General features: G+C 40.3%; 1 protein-coding gene across 13 annotated transcripts in view; it reads left to right on the top strand.

The window, feature by feature from the left end:
* NTRK3 (neurotrophic receptor tyrosine kinase 3) overlaps positions 1–27,277 on the top strand; it is a 589,676-nt gene that overhangs the window by 473,485 nt on the left and 88,914 nt on the right. For 2 of the 13 annotated variants that reach the window (XM_081964819.1, XM_081964818.1), the window contains one exon: positions 542–5,234. The exons of the other annotated variants lie outside the window; for them this stretch is intronic. In XM_081964819.1, the coding sequence (XP_081820945.1) occupies positions 542–663 (122 nt within the window). In that variant the 3' untranslated portion in view covers positions 664–5,234. Of the gene's footprint in view, positions 1–541; positions 5,235–27,277 lie in introns of those variants that run through there. 13 annotated transcript variants of the gene reach the window in all.

The raw sequence follows: 27,277 nt of genomic DNA, 5'->3' as shown, positions 1-27,277 counted from the left end.
AGAAGCCATTTCATGGCAATACAGTAGAAGCCATTTGAAGGCACAACAGGCTGTATCATAACAGAACACACACTCTGAGGGGTTTTAGGAGTGTTTTACCCCCACAGTATTTGTTACCAGAGAGTAAATCAACTGTGTACCAAGTTTGGTTGAAATTGGTCAAGGCTTTCCAGAGTTATGCAGGAACATACGCACACACACACACACACACACACACACATTTTTATATAAACAGATTATTATATTTAATTTTATATCTTTGACTGATATCTAAAACAAAAAGCTACCAGCTTATACATCGCATGAATATAACCCTTCTGCAGACAGTCTGATAGTTTATTCTGTTTTAGTTTGTTTTCCAGATAATTATATGCATGTCACTACTTCTCTATTCCTTCCTAAGTCTGAATATTTGTTTTGTGATAAGAAGATTATTTTTCCCTTCCTCCCACTCTTTATTATCTCTTCTGCTTTATTTTTTTTGTTCTCTTTTGTTTTGTTTCCTTCCTCCCCCAAACCCCCCAATTTCCCCCCGTTTTAGGTTTCAGAGAAATTATGTTGAATCCAATAACCCTTCCTGGACATTCTAATCCTCTTAACCATCATGGCATTTATGTTGAAGATGTCAGTGTATATTTCAGCAAAGGACGTCATGGCTTTTAAAAAGAACAAAAACAAAAAACTCACACACAATCAACAGCGCAAAAACAAAAAAAGGTGAAAGACAAAAAAAAAGTGAAATCAAAAAGAAAAAAAAAAGAAAGCCACCTCCTCGGACAGGTTCCTTCTTTCCATGTCAAGTTTGTTGGTTGTGCCCTTTGAGAGTTTTATGGGGACACTTTCACAAAAGCATGGTCTGTACACAGATCAAAGCCACCGCCGGGTGGGATCGGACCTCAGTCTGCCTCCTGCTGAAAAAACAACAACAACAACAACAACAAAGGGGTGCACTTTGTGTTTTTTTCCCTCCTGCCACCAGTTCAAAGGAATGTTGTCCTCTTCTGTTGGTCCTTGTGTTCTTTTTTTTCCCCTCCATCGGTTGCGATGTTGCTGCAAGGCATAACAGGAGCAAAGCAGAGCAACAAATTATATTTTGTTGTTGTTGTTTTTATTGAAGGGGGAAAAATAAGATAAAGATGTTCTCAAAGGATGCGTCACAATGGTTGCACTTTGATTTTTTTTTTCTTATATAAAAATAAACAAGACCCAAGCAACTGATCTGAATCCGGAAATTTTAGCGTGGTGGTCTTTTCTGCCTTGGAATCCTTGTGATGTCACAACGTTCAATGAAGACCACTTTCTCTCTCTCTCAACTTGCAAGTAGTTAAGGTTATGGGAGGATACTCCAAAGCGAGAAGAGATGAGACTTCAGAAGATGTTTTAACAGAGTGAAGACCCTTGGTAAGAAAAGGTTAAAACGAAGGCAGCCTCCACTTCTTCGCCCCCTCCTTGTATCCCATCTAGTCATAAAGCTATTGTACCAGAACCTATATGGAAAAGCAATCAAGGGGGGGAAAAAACTGGGCTGCTACGCTTACCCTCCCCCCCAAAAAAAGATGATATTGGTGGCTTTGTTTTGAATACAAATTTATTTGTAGGGGGATCTTCTGTTTGTGCGCGTGCGTGCGATTGTATGTGCCTTTTGTGCGTTCGACCTGCTCTTCGGCTATCTGTGTTCTGTTTTTGTACACCAGCCTTTTCCCTGCTGCTTGTATAATGGCTTTATCTCTGGGGATGGGAGTTGTGTGGATGTGTGCGGGTGTGAACATGCATTTGTGGGATGGTGGGGAGGTAAGGTGCTCCTGGACTTCACACCATGGATGGATGAGGAGTGGTGTTGCAGATCTCAACAAGCCTAGGGACAAAAAAAATGTAGAAGAAACCCACAAGTTTTTTGTTTTGTTTTTAAATTCATTCTCCGATCTGCAAACCAACCGTCTTTTCTGCCTTCCTATCTCATTTTCCCCTCCTCTTCCATCCCTTTCCATTAATTTCTCGCCAAGTTAGAGATGTATTATAATTCTGTCACGCACCCTGAATGTATGGTTGGCTCAAGGCATACAAACTAAGCAAAAGGAGATTGGAATAAGACTCTGGTGTCAATACAAATATTGATTCTAGACTCAGATCTCTATATAGACAGCTACGTTCTGTTCTTCTTTCTCGCACCTTAACTCCATCTCAAAACCTTTGCAATGGAAGCAGGAAGAATGCTGGCCTTGATATCAATCCTGGAGAGAAATATCTGTTCAGTATTTTTCCCCTCAGTTTCCGATGGGGAGGGGGACGGGACAGAATGATCAATATTAGATAAGCTCCGTCAGAGTCTTGGTCAAATGTAGTGAAAGAATGTGGAACATAGAATGATAAGTCTGGAAGGGACGTCTTCCAATCTAATTCCTTGCTCAAGGTAGGAGGCCTTACACCTGGAGGTTGGATTCAGCCGGTTCGCACCTATTCGGGAGAACCGGTTGTTAACTTTCTAAGCAATTCAGAGAAGCGGTTGTTGGAAGAAATCTCCTTTTGTTTTTTTTCCCACTTTACAGGGCTAATCCTGTAAGGAAGGCAGGAAGGAAACATTCTGGTGTTGTTTCTAGCCTCATCTTTATTGCCCTGCTTACAGAAACTGCCTCTCCGGTTAATCCTTATTACATTGTAACAGCTAAGGCAAAGTGCTCATCAACTTGAGTGATGTTGAGTTGGCCATGCCACACAGTCACATGACCACCGAGCCACACCTACCCCAGTTGGTTATTAAGGCAGAGAACAGGTTGTTAAATTATTTGAATCCCACCACTGCTTACACCATCCTAGTCAAATGGTTGTCCAGTCTATTTTTGAAAACCTCCAGCGATGGAACACTTGCAACTCCAGGAGGCAAGCTGTTCCATCGATTCATTGTTCTCCCTGTCAGAAAATCTGTCCTTCTGCATTGCTCCTTAATACGCTTCCACTCATTATCTAGGAATATATACAAATGCAAAACTTGGAATAGCAAATATGTTTCCTATGGACACTAATGCATTCCGAGGCAACTCTCTTGGTGCTCCAGACTCCCTTGCCCCACACTATATATATATATATATATATATATATATGACTGCTATGATTATTATCATTTCATTGAAAATAAAGGTGAATCTAGAACAGGTAGTCCTCAATTTACAACAGTTTATTTAGTGACAGTTCACTAAATAACCGTGGAAAAAAAGTGACTTACATGACAATTTTTCACACTTATGAACCTTTGCAGCATCCCCATAGTCATCTGATCAGAACTGGGATGCTTGGCAACTGGTTCATATTTATGACGGTTGCAGTCTCCGGGGATCCTGTGGATTACCTTTTGTGACCTTCTGACAAGCAAAGTCAATGGGGAAGCCAGATTCACTTAACGCCTATGTTACTAACTTAACGACTGCAGCGATTCACTTGAGAACTGTGGCAAGAAAGGTCATAAAATGGAGCAAAGTTTACTTAACATCTGCTTTGCTTAGCGACATAAACGTTGGGCTCTATTGTGGCCCTCATTTGAGGGCTACCTGTATGCTGCAGAATGAAGTATTTTAGACTCCAGCAAAATGTTTATCTGCTTCGAGATCCTCTGAGCCTAATAACAGTCTTAGAAGTAAAAACGCTTTATTGTCGAAGCTAGATTTTATCTGGAAGAATACCTAACTCCGAGGAAGAAAGAGGGAAGAGCTTGGGGTAAGATTAAGGATTGTGACTGGGAGCAACTGTAAAGCTTTGTCTTTTGATGAATTGATGTTGAGCGACTGCCATGCTCATAATTTAGGAATAAGGAAGTTTCCCGAGACAACCATTTTTTAAAAATATCCTATGGCATCCTCTCCAAATTACAAATATTCCCACTGGCTCCGAAAAGTGTGTGAAACTGTTATTAAGGACAAGGGGTTAGACAGACTAGACCAAAAATATTTGTTTAGATTTTTAGCTTGTTGCAGATAATTATTTGAGCCATCAGATTTGCCAAATGTTTCTGCAGTGCTGTACAGCTTCCAAAATTGCTTATCTTGATCAATTTCTCTCTTGGGGTAAGATGAACGAAGACCGAAGCCCTGAAGATCTTTTAAGAGTTAGGCGTACTGCAGAGGCATTTTGTCTTTAATGGGGTTTTCTTTCACACACACACACACACACACACACACACACACACACACACACACACACACACACAAAATCCTAAAAAAACGGCTGAAATGTATTTTCCTGCAAATTGCAGAAGAGGTTTATTTATAAAACGTATCATTTTATTTATTTTCTTGCTGGTTTGCTCCAATAATCAAGTCAAGTGCAAAAGCCACAGAGAACTTTAACAACATGGAAAAGTAGCCACATGAATCCACCCGGTTTTTAAGCTTGAAACAGCAAATCATTCCAATGAGAACTGAAAACCAAAATTGTAATGTCACTATAGGTTTGCTTTTGTCAAAGCAATGTATGTTGGAAATTAACCTAAGTAACTGATCACTAGCTGAGGGTTGCATATATATATATTTATATACACCCACGAGATTTGTCGTGCTAGTTTTCAGCTTAGGTCTAAAGTTAATTCAAGGTGAGATTCCTGGTCTTGATGTTATTTGTGAGGAATGCCATTGAACCCACTGCCATCAAATCTGAGCTCCTTGTTTTTCCAGACTTTTAATAGATGTGCCCTACTTTTTCTTCTAAATAAAAATTGGAATCGCATTTTGCACAACATTTCAAAAAAAAAAGTTTTATTTTATTGTGTGTCACGTTAAGTTCTACCCACCCCCAAAGCAGCCTATTCACACAATTGCGTCTCATTTTTTTTATACGTATAGCCAACTATTGTGTGTATTTACGCCATGTTTCTTAGGGCAAACTATCGAGGAGAAGGAGCTTGGAAAACTGAGGAGCAGGTAGTAATTCCTTTATTTGAAGGAATTCATATATTAAAAAAGGGTGAAATGAACCTATCTTTGGGCCATCGAAGTTGGAGGCTTTAAGTTGCGAGTCTTAAGAAGAAAAAGAGAGAGAGAGAAAGAGAGAGAGAGAAAGAGAGAGAGAGAAAGAGAGAGAAAGATGGTTTTCGATTTTAATTATTGTAATCATTACCTCATTATTGAATAAGAACCCCTCATTCCAAACCATTTCCCCTCTTCTCTCCATGTTCATCATCTTGTGCTATGAAAATGGGAATTTCCCCTTCCACAGAGACTCTAGAGGTCTTTATGTCTAGTTTCTTAATAAACACTTTATTTTCTAATTAAACTGCTGCACTGACTCTTTTCTTGGGAAGACAAAAAAGATCAATAAATTTCCCACCAGTGTGTCACGTATTTATTTCCTTGGCGCTTGTTGACAATCCAAAGGTTTGCATTTGGGGAAGAAGGACATTCCTTGAGCTAAAGCATCTCTCTGCCATTGGCCTGGTTCAAGCATGCCTCTGCATTTTGTTCTACAGCTGGAAGTTAGGCCCGCGAGCCTAACTTTTACAACTTTTGCAACTTTCCTTTGAGTTGTATGAGTGAAGCATAACTGTAGTCAACCAGCAAGCGGATCTGATCATACCACTAAAAGTAATGAGCAATTTGTAAAAATAGAAAAAAAGCTAATTCATTATGAAGATTCTAAGCAGTGTTAGTTGAAGGCTGTCCTTCTTGGGCAGGAGAAGGGAGCCCCCTGGAGGGCATTCTTGAATCTCATAGGGTACTGGAAAAATGCAGAGTATCAACCCAACACCTTGATGGGGATATGCACTAAGTATACTTTATTCAATCATAATTGGCATATGGGATCATATGGATTCCCACAACTTGCTAAGCCAAACTCAAACATATTTTAGCTTGGTGTGCGGAGTCCTTAGTGCTCTCTGAGTTTGTTTGTTTTCTGGCAGATATTTCATTACCCGACTAGGTAACATCATCAATGCTAGCCTTTACATTTGTGTGTTTTCTGAAGCATTTGATGCCTATATGTGGTACTGGTCAGCTGATGTTATCTAGTTTGGGTAATGAACATCTGGAAAAAAAAAACAACCAAGCAGAGAGCACCAAGGATCCCACAGTCGTCCTCCTCCTCCTCCCCCCACTCCCTTCTAGTGCTGATGATGTGACTTAGTTGGGTCATGAAATGTTTGCAAGAAAACAATCACATTCAGACAGTGCCAAGGAACCCTCATTTCAATCCTGAGCTACAAATATTCTCCTTTATTTGGTGTCCCAAAGGTGCTTTTTCGAGAGGCAACTTGGACTTTCTGGTTTTTCTTTGAAGACGTTTTGCTTCTCATCTAAGAAGCTTCTTCAGCTCAGAAAGTCCAGTTGACTCTTGGGGGGGGGGGGAAAGCACCTTTGGGACAACCATGACCTGGATGACTGAGAATCTCCATGGACATGTCATTTGATGTGTATTCTGTGAACGAATATGTTGAGCCTTCTCCCTAACTAGGGAAGGTCACTATCTATTGAGCTATATTTCTAATTAAAAAAGCAAAGGAGGCAGCCAATATTTTCAACAGAAAGACCTCCTGTTAGATTAGAGAGGCTGTGATTAGACTGTTTTTAAAAAGTCATGATAAGGAAGGTATGTATGGGCCAGCTCTTTAAAGATTAGGATGACTTAAGTAATTTCCTTACATGATGAAGACCTTATTCAGCTACCTTTTGGATTCCACACAGCCTCTGAAAAGACTCTCGCGTCAAACGTGATCCAGACATTCTGACAAGTGGGATGTTAATGTGTCAATTATGAGATAAATTCTCACTGGAGAAATTTAGCTCTTGCCGCTGAACACATATGCCCTTCATCAAAATACTGCTTTAACGGTGACATATTTGAGCCACCGTGGAGTGCTTGCTTTGGTCGACCGGATCAATTTAGGGAAATCAGGACCGGAGAGATTAAGTGAAGTAGAATGTATGACTGTAGAAGTCAGATGAAGCAGAACGCCTGCAATTTAATGGACAACATACCTCCTAGCTTGAAATTTGTGGATGCGGAGAATCGCAAGAATGTCAGATTTCAGTTTTGGAAGAATGATGGGTCTTCTGAAGCAGCCGGAGGAGTAAAATGTTGTCACGTAGGAAATCCAGTATGTAGTCAAGAGTGATGGGAAGGAATCAGAATTGACGATGAAGGCAGCTCAGTACAATAGACATAAACCCATACGGAATATCAATAGAAGTATAGAATTCCAAGGTGTTAAGCCAACTTGTATTGTAGGATACCCACTGCTGCTTTCAGCCTACTAAGTGCCTGTTCAGTTTGGGATCAATGCAACTATGCAAATGTGCCTTGATTTTGTTCCTAGCATTCTGATCACCAATGTGGCTTTTCTTAATGCATCTTATTCACTGATTACAACGTTTTGTGGTGGGAACTGATTGTAATGTCCCATATCTAATTACTCCGCCAGTGTTCAGCCTGACTTGTTCCCCTTCTGCCTTGAACTTCAGCATCCCAAACAATTTGCCTCTCATTATTATATATCAAAGACAAGAGAGCTTTTGTCGTCTAATTCAAATAGGCATGCGTTACCATTAGGGAACTTCCAAGTTCATTTCTCAATACTATCTATAAGTGACCCCTGTTACAGTATGGCGGTAACAATAATGACTAATGTTATAAGGTAGTTAAAATCATCATGTCTGTGTAATACTTTGAGTATGCCAGAAACCACCAAGTATTTGCTAATTATCTTAATCAACCATAAGGATGTGAGTTTCACTAGGCATCTGGTCAATTTGAATTCTTGACCTAATACTTGTAAGGTATGAGTAAGTAAAGACATCACACTTGGAAAGAGAGTGTGTTGTTTCACTTCCATAGGTAACTTTTTAACTATATATGTTATTAACGTTTGATATACTGTATTTTTTGGAGTATAAGACACACCTTAGTTTTGGGGGAGGAAAACAAGGGAAAAAAATTCTGCCTCTGCCCACCAACAGTATTCATCTGGCTAGCATCCTTGCAGCAAATAGCAAATAGTCAGATCAGCTTCAGCACATTATTGCAGCCCGATTCAGCACAAGCAGCTGATTGGTGGGTGGATTGGCCTCCTGGAATACCTCCAATCAGCTGTTCCAGGCTTCAGCGATTGCTACAGACCATCCCACCGCCTCCGTGCCTCTCATTTTCAGCCACTGAACACTCCATTTCAGACCCATTCAAGGCTGCTGGGATTGCCAGAGCACATCGCCACTGATTGCTGCCTCCACACATTACGTTTTCGGCCTCTGCGCATCACCTTTTTGGCCTCCACACACCCCATATTTGGCCCCTACACGTTGCATTTTCAGGTGGTTCATGCGGCGAGGATCACCACCGCCAGCGCTGATGATCCCCGCTGCCTGGAACCACCCAAAAACACAATGTGCAGAGGCCAAAAATGGGGCATATGGAGGCCAAAAACACAATGCAATGCACAGAGGTGGCAATTGGTGGTGATGTGCTCTGGTGATCCCCGCACCCTTGAATGGGTCTGAAATGAAGCATTCGGTGGCTGAAAATGCAAGGCACAGAGGCCAAAAATGCAAAGCATGGATGTGGCGATGGTCTGTGGCAATCCCTGCATCCTGGAACAGGCCAAAAATGGTCAAAGGGTGGTGGCCGATGGGTGCGTGGGGCTACATTTGGTGTATAAGACACACCCAAATTTTCACCCTCTTTTAGGGGGGGGGAAAGTGTATCTTATACTCCAAAAAATACGGTAGTTTTTTGGGTCCTGATGCCTGATAATTATGTTGATGGTAATAAGTTGCGAAATAACTTTATCCTCACTGTCGGAGCAAGCTGCAAATGAATTTGAATACTTTGGATTTGCATTGTTGCTAAAATTCATTTTTTTTAAAATCCAGACTAATAGGCAATTCCCACTTGGAAGGAATCCATATTTTGTTACTTCCAATTAAAAATCAATGTAATGTACCTTCCCTCTCAATTTCGCATTGGTCTCAATTTATTTTAAGGCAAAATTGAAAGTGTTATTTTCTACTTTGACAATGATACTACTGCCCATGATGGCTTACAGCATGTTAAAATCTCAGAGCAACCTATCGCATGCTACCTTCCTTGAGTTTTAGAAACCAGGAAACAGGAAAGGTTACAACTCCAAGGAACTTTGGAAGCCCTGGCTACCATAGCCTTTCAAAGTTTTAACTGTATCAACAGAATATATTTGCATTCTGAGATGCATCGTTACTCCCATCTTCAACTGTTTCAGATTAAACTCAGCCTTAGAGGGATAAGAATGGTAGCACCAGTACTAAGACCTTAAATATAGGTTTGATGAGGAGGAGGGGGTCAAATGTATAATTAGAAATAATAAAGAAAGAGAAGTTTCCCTGTTGTAGGTTTTTGTATGCTTGTTTAATAGAGCATTTCCAGCAGTGGAGAATAATCTATGCTGGTGCTTTTCTTAGTCTGACATTTACTGATGTTCCAAGGAAGTGATTATTTGATTCAAAGATTTAATGAACCATAGGAACAATTACTACCAGATTTTGAAAAGGAAATACATCTTCTGGGATCAGCTTGTACAAAGAAACAATGGAAAGAATTTCTGACTTTGTGTAGTGGAGTAATAGAGATTAACAAGGCTGTTACTGTAAATGTTCTTTCTTCGTATTTTCATTTTGTTCTCCGACACGCTTGAAACATGCATCTCTTTTGCCCAGTGTCCAGATGATTAAGGAATGTTGTGTTTGTGAATTCCTCTGTGAACTGACCGGATCTGCACCCCTTAGAATAATGTGCAAATTGGAACATCATTTTTCATTTGGCTTATACTTCTTGACTGCCCAGGTTAAAAAAAAAAAGTCAAAATAAGTTTAATCAATGTATGTTTTGAGAGAAAATAATGCATTCACTTCCGTGCCTGATTAGATGCAAATTTAACCTCGGGGAATGTGGGTGGAAATATTTCTGAATGTTTGAATAGAAACAGGTTATAAATAAGCCAAGATCATGAACAGTCAAATGTAAAAGGAGCTAAAGGATCACAAGAGAAAAATAATGCACATATCAAAGACCCGTGGGAAGATACAGATCATAAGTATTTCCTTGCAAAGGCTAGAAGCCTCCAAGCCAAAATTAGGGAGCTGTGATGTTTGGTTTTTATAGGAGTTGTAGTAAAAATAATGGAAACTTGGTGGGAACAAGTTGGATATCGTAGAACCAGTAGAATGTTGTTATTTCTGGATGCAGTTTCTTGAGGAATAACATGGAAAAAAACTTATTGGAAGAGATGTCATTCTATATGTCAAAGAAAGTGTAGTTCCTGAGAAACTAGAAATCCTCAGACGCAACAGATTTCTTCAATGAGTTGCTGTAGATGGGAAAATAGAGTATGGCCAGTGGTGGGTTCCTACCGGTTCGGACCGGTTTGGCTGAATCGGTAGTGGTTTGGTAGCCTGGGTCGCTGGAACTGGTAGTGATGCCTAGAGAACCGGATTTTTGCTTCTGTGCATGTGCAGAATATTTTTATTGCACTGTGTATGTGTGCTCAGTGTGCATCAAGAGCATATGTGCACCAGTGGTGGGTTACGACCAGTACGCCCCAGTACGGGTGTACCGGTGCCTGCCTGGAGCACCAGGTACCGTTCCGGTATGGTGCTCCGGAGGGCCAACTTGCCCGCCCACACTCCTTACCGGTATTTGAGGTTTTCGGGGCTTCCACGCACGGAGCGTATGGCACCTGCACCACACTCCACTGAGAAGCTGGGGCGTTGTGGGTAGTAAGCGTGCATGCATGTGCTGCACATGTTCATGTGGTGGACGCCTGGCCCCGTTGCACTGTACTGGTTGCACCGAGATCCGGAACCCACCATTGTACAGCACCTCCTTCATTCATTAGGACCCGGAATTTTTTTTGCAAAATTGGACATGGCGCAGGCATACCAACAATTGCCTGTAGATGGCACTATGGCAGAGCCCCAAACCATTGTGACTCACAGGGGTGCATTCAAATGTCACCGCCTACAATTCGGTGTTAGTATCGCCCCTGGACTGTTCCAAAGCATCATGGAATGGCTTTTGCAGGGGATCCTAGGAGTCATCCCCTATTTCGACGACATCTTAGTATCGGCTGCAAATGAGGTGCAACTTTTCAAACATGTACAAACAGTTTTGGCTCGAATTTGGCTCAATAGGATTGTTCCATCCAAGAGGGGAGGGGTGTTAGATTCTTGTTCTAACTACAGTGGTTTCCACCAAGGTCCTCTGTTCCGGCGGGAACAGAGGTTTAATCCTATTGGCCGAAGGGTCTGACAGTTCCCTATCAAAGGGGTGTTGTCAGACTCAACCTTTGCTGGATGTTCTCACTTGTTGTACTCAATAAAGAGCTGTTGTTACCGTTAAGCCTGTGTATGCCTATCCATTACCCAATCCAACAGTGGGTACCTATTTGTGTCCAGATTACTGTTTTCAAGAACAGAGTTTGGGAAAATGCAGGAAATAACAGCAACAGGTTGTTAATTGACAGACCAGCAAACAACGAGCTGCCATTTCGAAAGGTTTTCTGAGAATTGTAAAAGAACTGTCACGAAATTGCAAATTTTCTAACCATAACTCCCTAATATATACCCAAGAGTACACACTGTACCAGAAGAATAGAAAGTAAGCAACATAATACCACTTTTAGAAAAGTGATCCAGATGGCTTATTACTGATTTTATATACACTGGCAAAAAGTAGTATATAAGCAAAATTATCAGGGCGGCAGAAGAATAGGTTTTGCAAAAGAAGAATCAACATGATTTCTGAAAAGGTAAGTCCTTTGATATAAATCTCTAGTAATGTAATCTGTCTCTCTTAGCAATTGCTGAGGAACATGCGTTGGAAAGTTCTCCCATGTTTATATCCTATTTGTGAACGTCCTACCTGCCTCTGATTAGTCACTGAAAGGAAAAAAAATAATGCAGGATGAGCTAGGATTCATCTGAAGTTGGCATCCTATGGTAATGATTGTTTCCATGTGCTATGTACTAATCAAAGAGAGAAGCAACCTTAGAACTAAGGAGAAATTTCTTAACGGTGAGAAGAACAATTAACCAATGGGATAGCTTCAGAGTTGTGGGTGCTCCCTCTCTGGAGGCATTTAAGAAGAGAGTGGACTTGTCTGGAATGCTGTAGGGTCTGCTGCTTCAGCAGGGGGTTGGATTAGAAGACCTGGAAGCTCCCTTCCGCTTCTGTAATTCTATTATTCTGTTATTCTATGTATCATACTGTTTGGCCCAGCGTTCTATTCACTTACCTTCCCTACTGGTTCGCAAATGTGAGGGTGTGCCACTACCACGCATGCGCTCAACTTTCCCTGCTTTTGGCAAAAAAAGGGGCCTAAATGGGATGCCATAGAGCCAGGGCAAGTGGATGGGACCATCCATGATTTCTGCTACCAGTTTGGGTGAACTGGTCCAAACTGGTAAGATACCGTCTCTGGTTTTGGCCCCTTTGAGTAGAAATGATGAGAAGAGCATTCCCAGTCCTGTTGATGGCCTTGGATCATGCCGATCTGATAATCTCTAATGGATCTGCACAACAATTGATCAAGGAGTTTGGAAGTATCCAGTCTGCTCCTTTGCAGTTCTGTTTCCTCTTTCCATTTGTACAAACATTGCCCATCCAGGCTAACCATAGATGGTGAGATTTTTTTCATGGAGACTCCCTTTGAATGATTGCCAAGAAACAAATCTCATTGGCGGCCTCTCTATAGGCTCTTCAGACGGGACCCCCTGGAATCAATGTAAAAGCCAAGACAAGCAAAACAAATAAAAACAAGGCAACATTTAAATGTCCCAGAATATGAAATGTTTGTACGTTAGGACTTTCAAAGCTTTCCTTGTGAATATTTTTCATCTAGGCCATTACCTAGCAACTCTAGAACTTTTTAGAAATTCCACCTTTCTTTTCATATCGCATTATAACAAGTTGGCAGTTCTTTTTTAAACTGATTAAAAAATAACAAAAAAGAATATGGTTGCATTTCTCTCTGTTCAATGCTATACAAATAAGTTAAATTGTCTCTATATATCCCAAAATCTACCGCTTAGCTAAAATCCCTGTTTTTTTGATGTTCTGTCATCACCAGTCTTACCAGGCTCAATATATGAATCACTATCTCTTTAGATTTTCCTTCAAACTTAATGAATATTCTTCCCAAAACTAACGGGGGGAGGGGATTTTGATTTACTGATATATTATTTTATGCATTTCTTATAAATAGTAAGTCTTAGATGTTTTTAATTCCTGGGCATATCTGTCACAGATGAAAATATGTGTATTTTTCATTAATTATTCCAGCAGAGGTTTGATTTATTTTTACATGCAATTTTCACCAAAGCCATGCATTATTTTGATAGAATTTCCTGTTCCTTGGGTAGAAAATGAAAATATAGCCTTAGAACCCCGAAACTTAATTCCAAATCCTTTTCCTTAAATGGTAGTTTGTAGGTCATTTTCCAAAGCTGAGTTTCATTCACCCAATGACAAAATCTTGTCCTCTAATAAAATAACATATAATTTAGTCATTAACCCTTATGTTTGTTTGCAGATAAATTGAACTTTGAAATTATTAAGCTGCCTACTAATAGCTTTAGCCAGAGAAAAAGCAACCCATTTGGAGCAAATTAAACCAGGAGGATTGATATCTGAACACGTTCATTATTTTTCACCTCATTTAACGATGTGTGTGTGTGTGTGTCATTACTGTTGTGGTAGTTGTTAAATATATTTCTGCTACCTAGCTATGGGAGGGGATCTTTAAATATTAGCAAGTTGTACTGGGATAATTTGTTTTGCAAGATGTTGTGTCTGCAATTATATTTTTATATTTTGAACCACAAAATTATCAAAGTAGATTTAAAAAGATAACATTCACAATATAAAACAAGAATATAAGTTAAAGAAAAAGGTATGCAGTAAAAGGAGTGGGGAGAAATGAAAAATATACAAAGCTGTTCATCTGGTGTTTCCATAGTAAAGGTTTATGAAGACAAGAAGTTTAGAAATAGTATCTAAAAGATTGAAAGAGAAAGCTCTCAGATAATAGAATAGAATAGAATGGAGGAATGAAGAAGAATAGAATAGAATAGAATAGAATAGAATAGAATAGAATAGAATAGAATAGAATAGAATAGAATGGAGGAATGAAGAATAGAATAGAATAGAATAGAATGGAGGAATGAAGAATAATAGAATAGAATAGAATGGAGGAATGAAGAATAGAATAGAATAGAGGAATGAAGAATAGAATAGTGAACAATAGAGTAGAATAGAATAGAATAGAATAGAATAGAATAGAATAGAATGGAGGAATGAAGAATAGAATAGAATAGAATGGAGGAATGAAGAATAATAGAATAGAATAGAATAGAATGGAGGAATGAAGAATAAAATAGAATAGAGGAATGAAGAATAGAATAGAATAGAATAGAGGAATGAAGAATAGAATAGAATAGAATAGAAGAATGAAATGGAATGGAATGGAATGGAATGGAATGGAATAACAGAATTGGAAGAGACCTAGTTCAACTCCCTGCTTACGCAGGAAATCCTACACCACTTCATAAGAATGGTGCCACTACAATCGAGCCCAAAATTTCCGCTGCTAAGCAAGACAGTCGGTAGTGAGTCTTGCCCCATTTTACGACCTTTCTTGCCACCGTTCTTAAACAAATCAGTGCAGTTGTTAAGTTAGTAACACGGTTGTTAAGTGAAGCTGACTTCCCCATGACTTTGTATGTCAGAAGGTCACAAAGGGGGAATAACGTGATCTGGGGACACTGCGACCATCGTAAATATATGCCAGTTGCCACAAAAGTGTCCGAATTTTGCTCACATAAACACGGGGATGCTGCAACGGTTGTAAATGTGAAAAATAATTAACTTTTTCCAGTGCTGCTGTAACTTCAAACGAATGGCTGTAAGACAAGGACTACCTATACTATAGACTCCACAAATGACCACAAGATAACAGCCCACAATGTATAATACTTGGAGTGCATTCTGTGATTATTTCAACAATCAGTTATAGTTGTAATGGTGAAGAAAGTCCATCCGGAAACCTAATCAAGTGCATTTCTAAATAAATAAGATGGAAAAGGTCTATTTTGGGGAAGTTGGAATCTGATGGATAAGAATAAATCTCCCACTACAGGGCGCATGCTTACAACCCAAACAGTTTTTTGAAATAATCATTTGGGTCCTTGTAAAACCAGGGTGGTAAGGTGGCTCAGTGGCTAAGACGTTGAGAGTGTTGATTAGAAAGGTTGACAGTTGAACGGTTCGAATCCCTAGCACCACATAATGGAGTGAGCTCCCATTATGTGTCCCAGCTTCTGCCAACCTAGCAGTTTGAAAGCATGTAAAAATGCAAGTAGAAAAATAGGAACCACCTTTGGTGGGAAGGTAATAGCATTCCGTGCTCCTTCAACATTTAGTCATGCTGGCCACATGACCACAGAAACGTCTTCGGACAGCGCTGCCTCTTTGGCTTTGAATTGGAGATGAGCACTACCCCCTAGAGTCGGGAACAACTCGCACACATATGCGAGGGGAACCTTTACCTTTACCTTAAAACCAGGGTGAACACCAAAGCTCATTACCGCAATTTAGCATAGTAATAGTTTCTTGGAAGAGCGAACAGGGTTGCAAAACAGACTTAGTTTCAGCTTTCAAAAACATCTAATTTTATAAGAGACTTTCAGATTTAAAAACCAAAGTAAACTTCTCAAGAACCTGGAGAACTTCAGGGAATTCAAATGTAATAGAACAGGGGTCTCCAAACTTGGCAATTTTAAGACTTATGGCTTCAATGTCTAAAATTCCCTAGCCACCATGGCTGGGCGAGGAATTCTTCAAGTTGAAGTCCACAAGTCTTAAAAGTTGCCAAGTTTGGATGCCTCTGCAATAGGAGATGATTTCTTATGAGGTTCCTGTTTAAGGTATGCTAAAGCCAATGTGTTGTACAAATTTAAGGAGATAAACCTTTTTTAGGCTCCATGTAGCAAGTAGAAAGGAATAGCTCCAAATAACATTTTAATTTTCCTTCAAAGAAAACTCTCCCCAAAATTTAAATCTTTATATATTTAGAGAGGCAAATAGACTTCTTCAAGAGTTAAAATGAGCTGTTAATTAGGAATGGGGTTGTGGCGTTGATATTGGACACAAAAGACCTTTTGATTTCTAGCCCCAGTACAAACTTTCCTGATTTATTCTTTTTCACTCCATTCACAGACCAAAACTATCATTATTCATAGTGGCACTTCTCTAAATTTTGAGATGCAGTTCCCCAGCCAAAAATTACAGAGCAATCTGCATATATTAGGAGAAAGTACACACAACAAGCACATATTAGTGAAAATGATGTTTGAAAATGTATTACATTAGGGAAAAAATACTTGCAAAAATGCATACATGAGGAATGATATGCTTGTGTTGGGAGAAGTGTGCGTAATTATGTTCCTTAGTTGCCAAGAGGGGAAAAAGTAATATAGCCAGTTAAGTTTCCAACATAATGGATAGTAATGGATAGAGGATCAAAATGACATATATGTTGTTTCGATCAAAGATGATATTTGCAGCTATGTAACTATGTGGCATAGGCATCCTTCAGTCTCAAAAGACAATGTTATCGTGCTCTGGAAAGAGGTAAAGCTGGAGTGTCCTCTCCAGAGCACGAGGCCTGGGTAGATTAATATGGAGGGTAGACTGTTACCCAAGCAGCAGATCCTCCCCACTCCACGTCATTGAAATAGTCCAATGGAACAGCAGAGCCGATACGATTGGTTCCAGCTGCGTCGCAGGAGTTACCAGAACATGGTTGTACACAGTCACGAACTGCTTCCGGGATTCCGGCTCTGGATTTTGCCTCGAGGTTGACTCCTGAAGCCTTTTCCAGGAGTGGATGTAGCCACAAGGCAGTGGAGGTTTGTAATCAGAGTTTCCCTTCTCCTAGAAGATGGCTCTGCCGCTTTATCTGCCGTTGGGGCGTAGATCCCTCTTCCGCCTTCAAAACTGTTGACCGTCTTCTCCTGTAACCCTGGAAAGGGGCCCTTACGAGGGGCTACCAGCCGGGCCAGCTGGACCAAGGTTTTTTTTTAAGGAAGTGTTACTCCTCCATCACTCACCCTTTGTCTTGGCTTGTGACAGGCAGAGCCTGGCTTCCCAAATGTTGGGCCCAGGATGGCAGGATGTAACTATGTATGTAATATGTAGTACGTAACTATGGGGTCCTTGATGCTCTCTGAGCTTGGTGGTATTTTGAGCAGCCTGCCAACTGCTGTGTGGATAAACTGATGTGTAGGCAGTCCTCAACTTATAACAGCAACTGTTCAAAGTTATAAGGGCTTATGAGCTTTTTTAACACTTACGACTGCTGCAGTGATCACGTGATCAAAATTCAGATGCTTGGAAACAGACTTGTATGTAGGATAGTTGCAGTGGTCACTTTTTTGCAACCTTCTGACAATCAAAGTCAACCAGGAAGCCAGATTCACTTAACAACCGTCTAATAGCAATAGCACTTATATATCACTTTACAGTGCTTTACGGCCCTCTCTAAGCGGTTTAGAGAGTCAGCTTATTGCCCCCAACAATCTGGGTCCTCATTTTACCCACCTCGGAAGGATGGAAGGCTGAGTCAACCTTGAGCTGGTCAGGATCGAACTGCTAGTGGTAGGCAGAGTTAGCTTACAATAGCAATAGCACTTAGCCTTATATACCACTTCATAGTGCTTGACATAGCAATAGCACTTAGCCTTATATATTGCTTCATAGTGCTTTACATAGCAATAGCAATAACACTTAGACTTATATACCGCTTCACAGTGCTTTTACAGCCCTCTCTAAGCGGCTTACAGTCAGCCTATTGTTCCCCAACAATCTGGGTCCTCATTTTACTGACCTTGAAAAGATGGAAGGCTGTGTCAAGCTTGACTTAACAACTGAAGTGATTCACCTGACAATTGTGGCAGGAAAGGTCGAAATGGGGCAAAAATTATTTAACAACTGTCTTGCTTAACAACAGAAATGTTGGGATCAATTGAGGTTGTAAGTCAAGGCCTACTTTTATTTCTTCTTGACTATTTACATGGATGGCAGCTGGAAAGTCAGGGGAGACCTGCAGTTCCAAATCTACAGGCATTTTATTTTAGGGAAATTTGTTCACATTTTTCACCTTTATACAAACCAAAATTGCCATCTATGATATGGTTCCAAACTATGATGGCAAATAAGGTTGGTGGGTCATTGTTTTTCTTTCTTTCCATCCTGTTGTGTTCCAAAACACTGAGTCAAATCTAAATGCATGTGAAACGAAATGTTGTTAAATCACTTTAGTTACCCAGAGACAGCCTTTAGGCTTGTATATCCATTATTTGTGAGCTGTATTTTGTGTGTGCACCATAATTCATGCTTTTTCCAAATGGTTATTTTAATATTTAACTAACTTGTTAGCAAACCGTATGGTTGTCAAATCAGCATTGCTTAAATATTGAAATAATAGATGGCAAAAGAGGTTTTATTACATCTGCCGGTGACAACTGGCAAACGCTAAATATGCAGCATTAGGAAACAGAAACTTAGCTGAGAAATTCTAAGATTGATTATTGCATCCTCTGTGAATTCATGAATGCAAGAGGGTGTTTGTTTGTTTGTTTGTTTTGACTATTCATTATGGATTAATACAGATGATAGCCACAAGCCAGACAGGCTCCAGTTTCAAATAGAATAGACAGTTGACTGATTATGTATGTATGTATGTATGTATGTATGTATGTATGTATGTATGTATGTATGTACGTATGTACACATACATACATACATACATACATACATATGCATATATACATATACATACATACACACACACACACAAACACACACACACACAGCCTCCTTATGAATTGTTTTCGTAGATTTTCATGGGTACAGGTATGCAGATTTTTGGTGTATTCGGGTCTTTTCCCGTGTAAGATTGAGAGTATCTTGGTGACGTTTCGAAGAGGTCTCTCACAGGCATGAGGTCGAAGAGTTGATTTCATGTCCTGTAGCTTTAAGGTGATTTCATGTCCTGTAGCTTTAAGGTGCTGGAAAAGGGAGGAAGTTTTTTCTTTTTTTTTTCTTACTGCGTTCTTGTGTTCTGTGATGCTCAGCACTTCCTCCCTTTTCCAGCACCTTAAAGCTACAGGACATGAAATCAACTTTGAAGGAGCCAGGTTAATCTCCAAAACAGAACACCTCCACAAGAGAATAATCATGGAAGCCATCGAAATAGAGAAACACCCCCACAGCATGAACAAACGTGATGATACCTCCCGCCTACCAAACATCTGGAAACCAGCCCTAGCCAATAAATGAACACCACCCACCACCCAAGCCGTTAAAATACAAAACAACAATGCACACACAGCCTGCACCAATCAGCACCAATCTACCAATCATGATACAACCACACAACCAATCATTCCACTTACTGAAACAAAGCCAGCACATCCATATATATATATTCAAAACTTAGGGTTCATTGTATATTTTTTTCCAGCTTGGAAGTAACGGAGAACTGCATTTGCTGAAAGCCCATGCTATCAATATGCCTACATTAATGCCAGCTTGTGTTTGAAATGAGTTGGACATATCCTTGCTTGGGCTTAATGGTTTGGTGGTCGCAGGAGGTTAATCACTGGTGGAATATCTATTTTGCAATATAGAGGATCACTGGACAGTCCTTGGTAGTCCAGGTAAAGTTGGGACATATTCTGCCCTGAAATTTTGGAGATTGGCTGCCAATCAGTGTCATCATAACAATTGCAATAGCACTTAGACTTATATACAACTTCATAGTGCTTTACAGCCCTCTCTAACTGATTTATGGAGTCAGCCTATTGCCCCCAACAATCTGGGTCCTCATTTTACCCCCTCGGAAGGATAGAAGGCTGAGTCAACCTTGAGCCCCATCAGAATTGAACTGCTGGCAGTTGGCAAATTTGTCCTGCAATACTGCAGTCTCACCACTGCACCACCACGGTCCTTCCTTCCTTCCTTCCCTCCTTCCTTCTCACTTAGCAATAGTACTCAGACTTACATATCGCTTCACAGTGCTTTACAGCCTTGTCTAAGCCGTTGACAGAGTCAGTGCTATTGCCCCCAACAATCTGGGTCCTCATTTACTTCACCTCAGAAGAGTGGAAGGCTGAGTTAACCTTGAGCCTGGTGAGATTCGAACTGCCAAACTGCTGGCAGGCGGTGATCAGCAGAAGTAGCCTGCAGTACTGCACTCTAACCACTGTGCTACCGCGGCTCATAAATGATCATCATGATCCTAGACTAGATGGATTAAGTAGGTGATTCATTGCAAGGCACTCTTTATTTTCTGCTATTGTAGAGAAGGGTCATTGCTATTGATAGATCATTCTCCTCTGTTTGCATAAGAGCTCAGTTGCAGTCCTGGGAATGTCCAAGGACTCTTCAGTCAGAAGATGTACATCCCCCCCAAAAGTGATGAGGCCAAGACAAAGAGGACATCTCTTCATTTCAATCAAGACAAATGAATCAAATGCAGTTAGTATGATTGCTTCCCATCTATTTTAGAATTTTCTCCTTCATTGTGTTAAAGAATCACAATATGATACTGTAGTTATTTTTTGGAGAATCCCAAGTATTGTAGGAGAAAACGCATGCCATCTTGTGGTTTCAATTTAAGTGTTCTTTTGTTTAGCAATAGCAACAGCACTTAGACTTCACAGTGTTTTACAACCCTCTCTAAGCAGTTTACAGAGTCAGCGTATTGCCCCCAACAATCTACGTCCTCATTGGACTGATCTTGGAAAGATGGAAAGCTGAGTCAACCTTGAGCCGGTCTGTATCGAACTGCTGGCAGTTGGCATAGCTAGCCCACAATATTGCATTCTAACCACTGCACCACCATGACTCATGTGCAATGTGGGATCCTAATAATACTTTATTCTACCTGGAGCAAGTAAAACATACAATCCAGTAATTGTTGAGAAATATCTTCCTTTAACCTTTTTTTTTTACTAGCCATCCTAATAGCTCAAATGACCTGCTGTATCCTTTAGCGGTTTTAACCACTACTTTAGACACTGAGCTTGTCGATTAGAAAGGTCGGCAGTTCGGCAGTTAGAATCCCTAGCGCCGTGTAACGGAGTGAACTCCCGTTACTTGTCCCAGCTTCTGCCAATATAGCAATTTGAAAGCATGTAAACATGCAAGTAGAAAAATAGGAAACATCTTTGGTGGGAAGGTAACAGCATTCCGTGCGCCTTCTGCATTTTTTTCTTTTCTTTTCTTTTATTATTTAGTCATGCCAGCCACACAACTACAGAGGCATCTTCAAAAAGCACTGGCTCTTTGAAATGGAGATGAGCACCGCCCCCTAGAGTCAGGAATGACTAGCACGTATGTGCGAGGGGAACCTTTACCTTAGTTGTGTACTGGGAAGATGCTATCCAGGTTAAAAGATGCAGAGCTGATTGGAGCTCTGTGTACATACTTGATCCTGGTGATAAATAATGAATGTGTTTATCCCCAAACTGCATTTGCTTACTACAACTATCAATCAATTAATCGACCAAGAGGCCGAAAAACTGTACCTCTTGCTTGACATTTACCCATCCAAAATTCACTTGGAATATAGAGTCATGTTTGAAGTGATGTCTCATAAAGAGAGGAAGGATATGGATCTCAAATTCAGAGTGACGGCACCAATCTTCTGAAGACAGAAAACCCTGGAAGAAGGTTTTCTGAACAATGAAAACACTGGAATCTGCTCATCTGTTTGGTAAATATGTAAGAAATACGCTGCTGTTATGCAAAGCAGTAATCTTGGTTTGTGAGTTTTGGAAGTCCTGGCATTTTGGGGGATAGGGGTGTGAAGGAGATTATCAGATATTTTCCCTCAATACAAACCAGGTTGTCCTAAAATTCAGGACGATGATTTTCCTTTTGTTGTGCCACACATTTGAATGTCTTAAATATCCTGAACATGCTAACATTTTATTTACTTTATTTAGTTATTAAATTTATAAGCTGTCCAGAGTTGCTCAAAAGTGAGATTGGGGGACATATGCATTTAATTAATTCATTCATAGACAAATAAAGTGTTGGCATGCTTTAAGATATTATGCCAGTTTGTTGGAATCGTGATAAGGTTGAACAATTGCTGACCTCTTCAATGCTTGCACCCTTGCCTGAAGCCCTTCTATTGTTAGGGAAAGAAGGACTTTGCAAAGTTTGCAGTACGTGAAATGCTTGAAGGAACTGTCATACCCCCCAATCTGAAGAGCTAGGATTTTTTAAATTGGAGAAACAACTCAACCGGAAATGAAATAAAAGTTTCTACTTCTTTCATGGGATCTGTTCTTTTAGAAAATCTGTCCTTTGGAAAATGGACTTCCAGCTTGTCCTAATTGCTGCACTCCTTTATGGATTGTCAATAGTGGCTCAGTGGCTAAGACGCCGAGGTTGTTGATCAAAAGGTCAGCAGTTCAGCAGTTCGAATCCCTAGCGCCGCTTAATGGAGTGAGCTCCCATTACTTGTCCCAGTGTTTTCGGACAGCACTGGCTATTCGGCTTTGAAACAGAAATGAGCACTGCCCCCTAGAGCCAGAAATGACTAGCACGGATGTGTGTGTGTGTGGGGGGATCTTTACCTTTACCTTTAAGTTCATCTACATTCAAGTAGAACCTAGGACATATAATAACAAGACTGGAAAGAGATCTTGGAGATCTTCTACTCCAACCCCCTGCTCAATCAGGACATTCTATACCATTCCAGACAAATGGCTTCCCAGTATCTTCTTGAAATCCTCCAGTGATGGAATCCCCACAACTCCTAGAGGTAAGCTGTGCCACTAATTAAAAAGTAAGAGAGTTCCCTCTCACAAAGGCAACTTCTGAGTAAAGATTTACTCAAAGGTATATGGTAGCTCTATTCACACTATTTAATGGCTTGAAGTTAAGTTTTTTTTTAAAGAAAAGGTTTTTTTAAAAAAATTCAACATATAAACATTTCATCTTTCCTTGAACAGTGTGTCGTCTGGGTATAAATATCTGTGTGCAACAGCTTTCAGCATCTACAACATCATTCACATTAATATTAATTCTCTAATCTTAAAATTGCAATATATTAAGTAATTGAATATTATTAACCTATTCATTTTCCTCTTAACGTTATCTTCTAATAAAAATACAATACTAACATTAATCATAATTATCTTCCTCATCATAATACTAACAATTATCATCTTATTTATAGCTCTGTCGTAACTATTTTCTACTCTTTTTTTTGTCTTCTTCCCTCATTTCCAGTTTCCCTTTTTTTTCTCTCTCTCTCTAATCGTTGATAAAATACTCCCCATATCTTATAATATTCGGTTTGTTCTTTCCCTTTAATTATTAATGTTAATCTCTTCATTTGTGCACCTTCCTATATTTTCCTGATCACCTTCTCATCAATAGGAATTTATTCACTCTTCCAATGTTGTGCAAATACAATTCTAGTTAATACGTGGATAATTAAATGGGCATTCTCTTTATTGTAACTTTCAGGTAAAATCCCCAGGAAAATCCCTTGGTTAAATTTGGAGTAGGATTCTTAGAGGTCAGATTAAAAAAAAAAACCTCTGCACTCTGGACTCCTAATTGCTAGAACATCTGTTTATCAATCTTCTATATGTGGTGCCTTTGCCCAACAAGCAACCAATTTCTTTGTAGCTCCCCTCAGTGCTTGGATCTTCCTTTCTGTTGACGGAGGGTCGTCTTTGTGTGAAGGAAGGCAGCGATCTGATCTTGAATCACGGCTGCTTGATTGAAGCGAGTGGCAGGCCTAGTCAGAAAGAGCAACTTCACTCTTGTGGCTGATATGGAGATAAGAGAACGGTGAAGATGGACAGCTGGCCGAGTTTGTTTTCCTAGGCAGCCCAGGAGAGCTGGAGGTTTGAAAAGCCCACTTCCATGCCTTTGATTTCAGGAAGGCAACCCTGCTTGACAAATAGTCTGAAATGTCAAAAAATAAATATTAAGAGTCGGGTTGGTGGGCATTCCCACAAGACTTGCCCGGCCTCAGCAGAAGGAGGCAGCCAGAATCGCTCAGCAAGGCACCTGCTATCCTTCCTACTTGTACATTCTGGCTTTGTTTTAGGTGGTTTTTTTTTTTTTGTCTAAAGAAAGATTTTTCTGTTTAAAAAATAAAAAAAATATAAAAAAGAGGAGCCTATGAATCATTAATAGCCTAGAAGATGAAACTTGACATCGGAACTGGGGAAAAAAGCTGAGGGACCTTAGTTGGCTGCATTTCATTATTTAAACTGCTGGAATTGAACTGCGAAAAAAACATTACTCAGTACTCTCCATTCCTTTCCTCCCATCGCCTTAACCTTCTCTCTCTTTCTCTTGAAATCTCTCTCCCTCCCTCCCTCTCCCTCCCGCCTCCCTCTCCCTCTTCCTTCTCAGAGATAATGTGCTGTGATGTACCATCCATTTCCTGCAGATAATTGTAATTTCTCCCTCCCTCTTTTTTTTTAAAGTTAACATCTCCTTACTGCTTATTGTTTATTCCCTGGAGGAATCAATCCTATCATATTATTTTATAGTAATTTTTTTTGTGCAATACCTGGCCTAAAATATGACAACTTATAAAGTGGTTCTCTCTCTTTAAAAATGAATCTAACAATAGCCTAATGGTAGGAGAAAAGAATTGGTCTTTTGGTGGGGAGGGAGTGGAGCTTCATATTTGCAGGGATTAGTTCTCTGAACTCTGCCATTATTATGCCTGCTAGACAGCTCCAGATGTGCGCGCATTTTCTCTCTCATTCTCTTTCCCCATATACATCCATTTATGTATTCCGCGACATATGTCAACATCAGTTTAATAGCCAGGAGAACACTTTGTTCACACAGAAATATTTCACACATGGCAACTTTATAAGACAGTTAAACATGAATCTGATTATGAACACCCAACAGGAATCTTCTATTGTACCATCATATTTATTAAGCTCCTACTAGTTCTCTTATTTGATTAGGTATGTCATAACATTTTTTTTTTATCTGTGTGTGCATGAAAAGTGGAGATGGAATAATGTTACCCCATGGAATGAAGCATTATGAAGCCTTTGCCTTATATCCCACAACCCTTAAAGATTTAAACTGGAGATGAAATAGAGATTCCGTACCAGCCTAGGTTCTTATTCCTCGCTCTGTCTCTCTCTCTGTGTCTCTGTCTCTCACTCTGTGTGTATGTGTGTGTGTGTGTTTCTTTTTCTCTCTCTCTCCCTCTTTCTGAATGTTCTTTATTGCGCAAAAATTACAGTAAAAGGAGGGAGCAGTTTGGGAAAATAGCACAGGTCGGGGAGTGGCAGAAAAAAAAGGTAGAGCATCTGTTTTGAATGGGGAAAAAAGTTTCCCCACTCTATTGAATCCCCAGCATATGAGCTGAGGTGGCACAGTGGTCAGAGTGCAGTACTGCAGGCTACTTCTACTGACTGCTTCAGAAACCAGATATCTGGGCTTCATTTAGCAGACCACGATTAAGCGAGCTTTAAGGTGGCGCATGACCCCCTTGCATATTGGTCGCCTTTCCATGTTCCACTGACGTGTTAAAAAAAACAACAAGAAATCTCTAGAGCTTTTTAGTTTTATGCTCTGCATTCCGGAGCAATAAGATAGCCCAGGGGCAGAGAGTGTGACAGAGTGAAATTGTTTGAGAAATCAAGAATGCAGAATGGAGCTATCTAGAATATTGAGGAAAATCTGCCATTTCTAAAAGCTTTGGAAAGTAGAGGTGGAGACACGTAAAATGTCATAAATCTATGCATAAGCCTCACAAGCAGGATTTTTTCAAGTACAAATTTGTAAATACGCATTTTAAATCTTCATCAGGAGGGAGGTATTTATACAGATTGCTGAAGGATTTCCCTGAAAAAAAGAAGAAGCAGCATTATCCCCATCTCACCCCAAACAGCAAACTCAAAATTTATGACTCTTAATCACCTTCCCAGGGGCAAACTCTGCCTTCGTCCCTCCTACACTGACCAAGCTGGGTGGGCCAAATTCTTAGTAGTCACCAGAGGTGGAATTCCAATGGCTTGGACCAGTTCACCCAAACCAGTAGTGGAAATCAGGGGTGGGCCCTGGCTCTATGCCATCCTATTGAGGCACATTTTCAAGCCATGTGCATGTGTGCAAGCCATGTGCATGATCAAAGTGCGTGCGTGGATGGCCGAGCGCATGCATTGAATGTGTGCGCTCACATTTGTGAACCGGTAGGGAAAATAAGTGAATACCACCTCTGGTAATCACCACCCATCAATGCTCATTTGGGCAAATATCTATCTATCCACGTTCATTAAAGACACATTTTTTAAACTATTGGAATAAACATGCCAGAGGAAACGGGTCATTTTCCTGCCACTGTGGCTGTATTCTTCTTTGGTGTGAAAAAAAACCTGAAGGTACTCTATACAAAAGACATTCATTCTTAGCAATAAATAAATGTCAGCCTTTATGATAAAGGCTCTTTACCCACTCTTTAAAGGAATGTAAAATGAGATGCTAGAATGCAGGAATCTCATTCTAAATTTACAGTGTGCAGTTGACTCCGAGGGCAGCACAGCTCTATTAAAATGCTATCCACCCGTCCTTGAACTTGCTGAAAATGAGGCTGGTGTATAATTTGTTATCCTGGCCATCGAGTCCTATTGCCATAGCAATAGCATTTAGACTTATATGCCGCTTCATAGTGCTTTACAGACCTCTCTAAGCGGTTTAGAGTGTCAGCCTCTTGCCCCCAACAATTTGGGTCCTCATTTTACCTACCTCAGAAAGATGGAAGGCCGAGTCAACCTTGAGCCTGGTGAGATTTGAACTGCCAAATTGCAACCGGCCAGCAGTCAGCAGAAGTAGCCTGCAGTACCGCACTCTCACCACCGCGGCAATGTACCAATGGCTGGTGCTAAACGTACCACTTTCATGTGAACTAAGTTAAGGAAGAGGATTGCTGGATTGCTCCAGTTTCCTTTTTCTTCACTCCCATAATTGCTTGCCATTGGAAAAGCAATCTCTATTCACTCTCCCTAATAAATATATGGGGAGGGGCAGAAAAAGGAATGATTGGTAAGTATAGGTTGGTTTGGTGTTTTTGGCTACCGGCCCAACAAACTGCACTTCTGAAAGAGTACTAATCTGACCTGAAATAGTCAGTCTGACAAATTGCCTGCTCTAAGACCAATACAAGTCCTTGACTTAGAACCACAGCTGAATCCCAAATTTCTGC

Source organism: Natrix helvetica (genome assembly GCF_964273705.1).
Source record: "Natrix helvetica genome assembly, chromosome: 12".
In the NCBI taxonomy this organism is placed as follows: domain Eukaryota; kingdom Metazoa; phylum Chordata; class Lepidosauria; order Squamata; family Natricidae; genus Natrix; species Natrix helvetica.
Note: the sequence above shows the minus strand (reverse complement) of the source record. Positions and strands in the feature narration are given on the sequence as shown.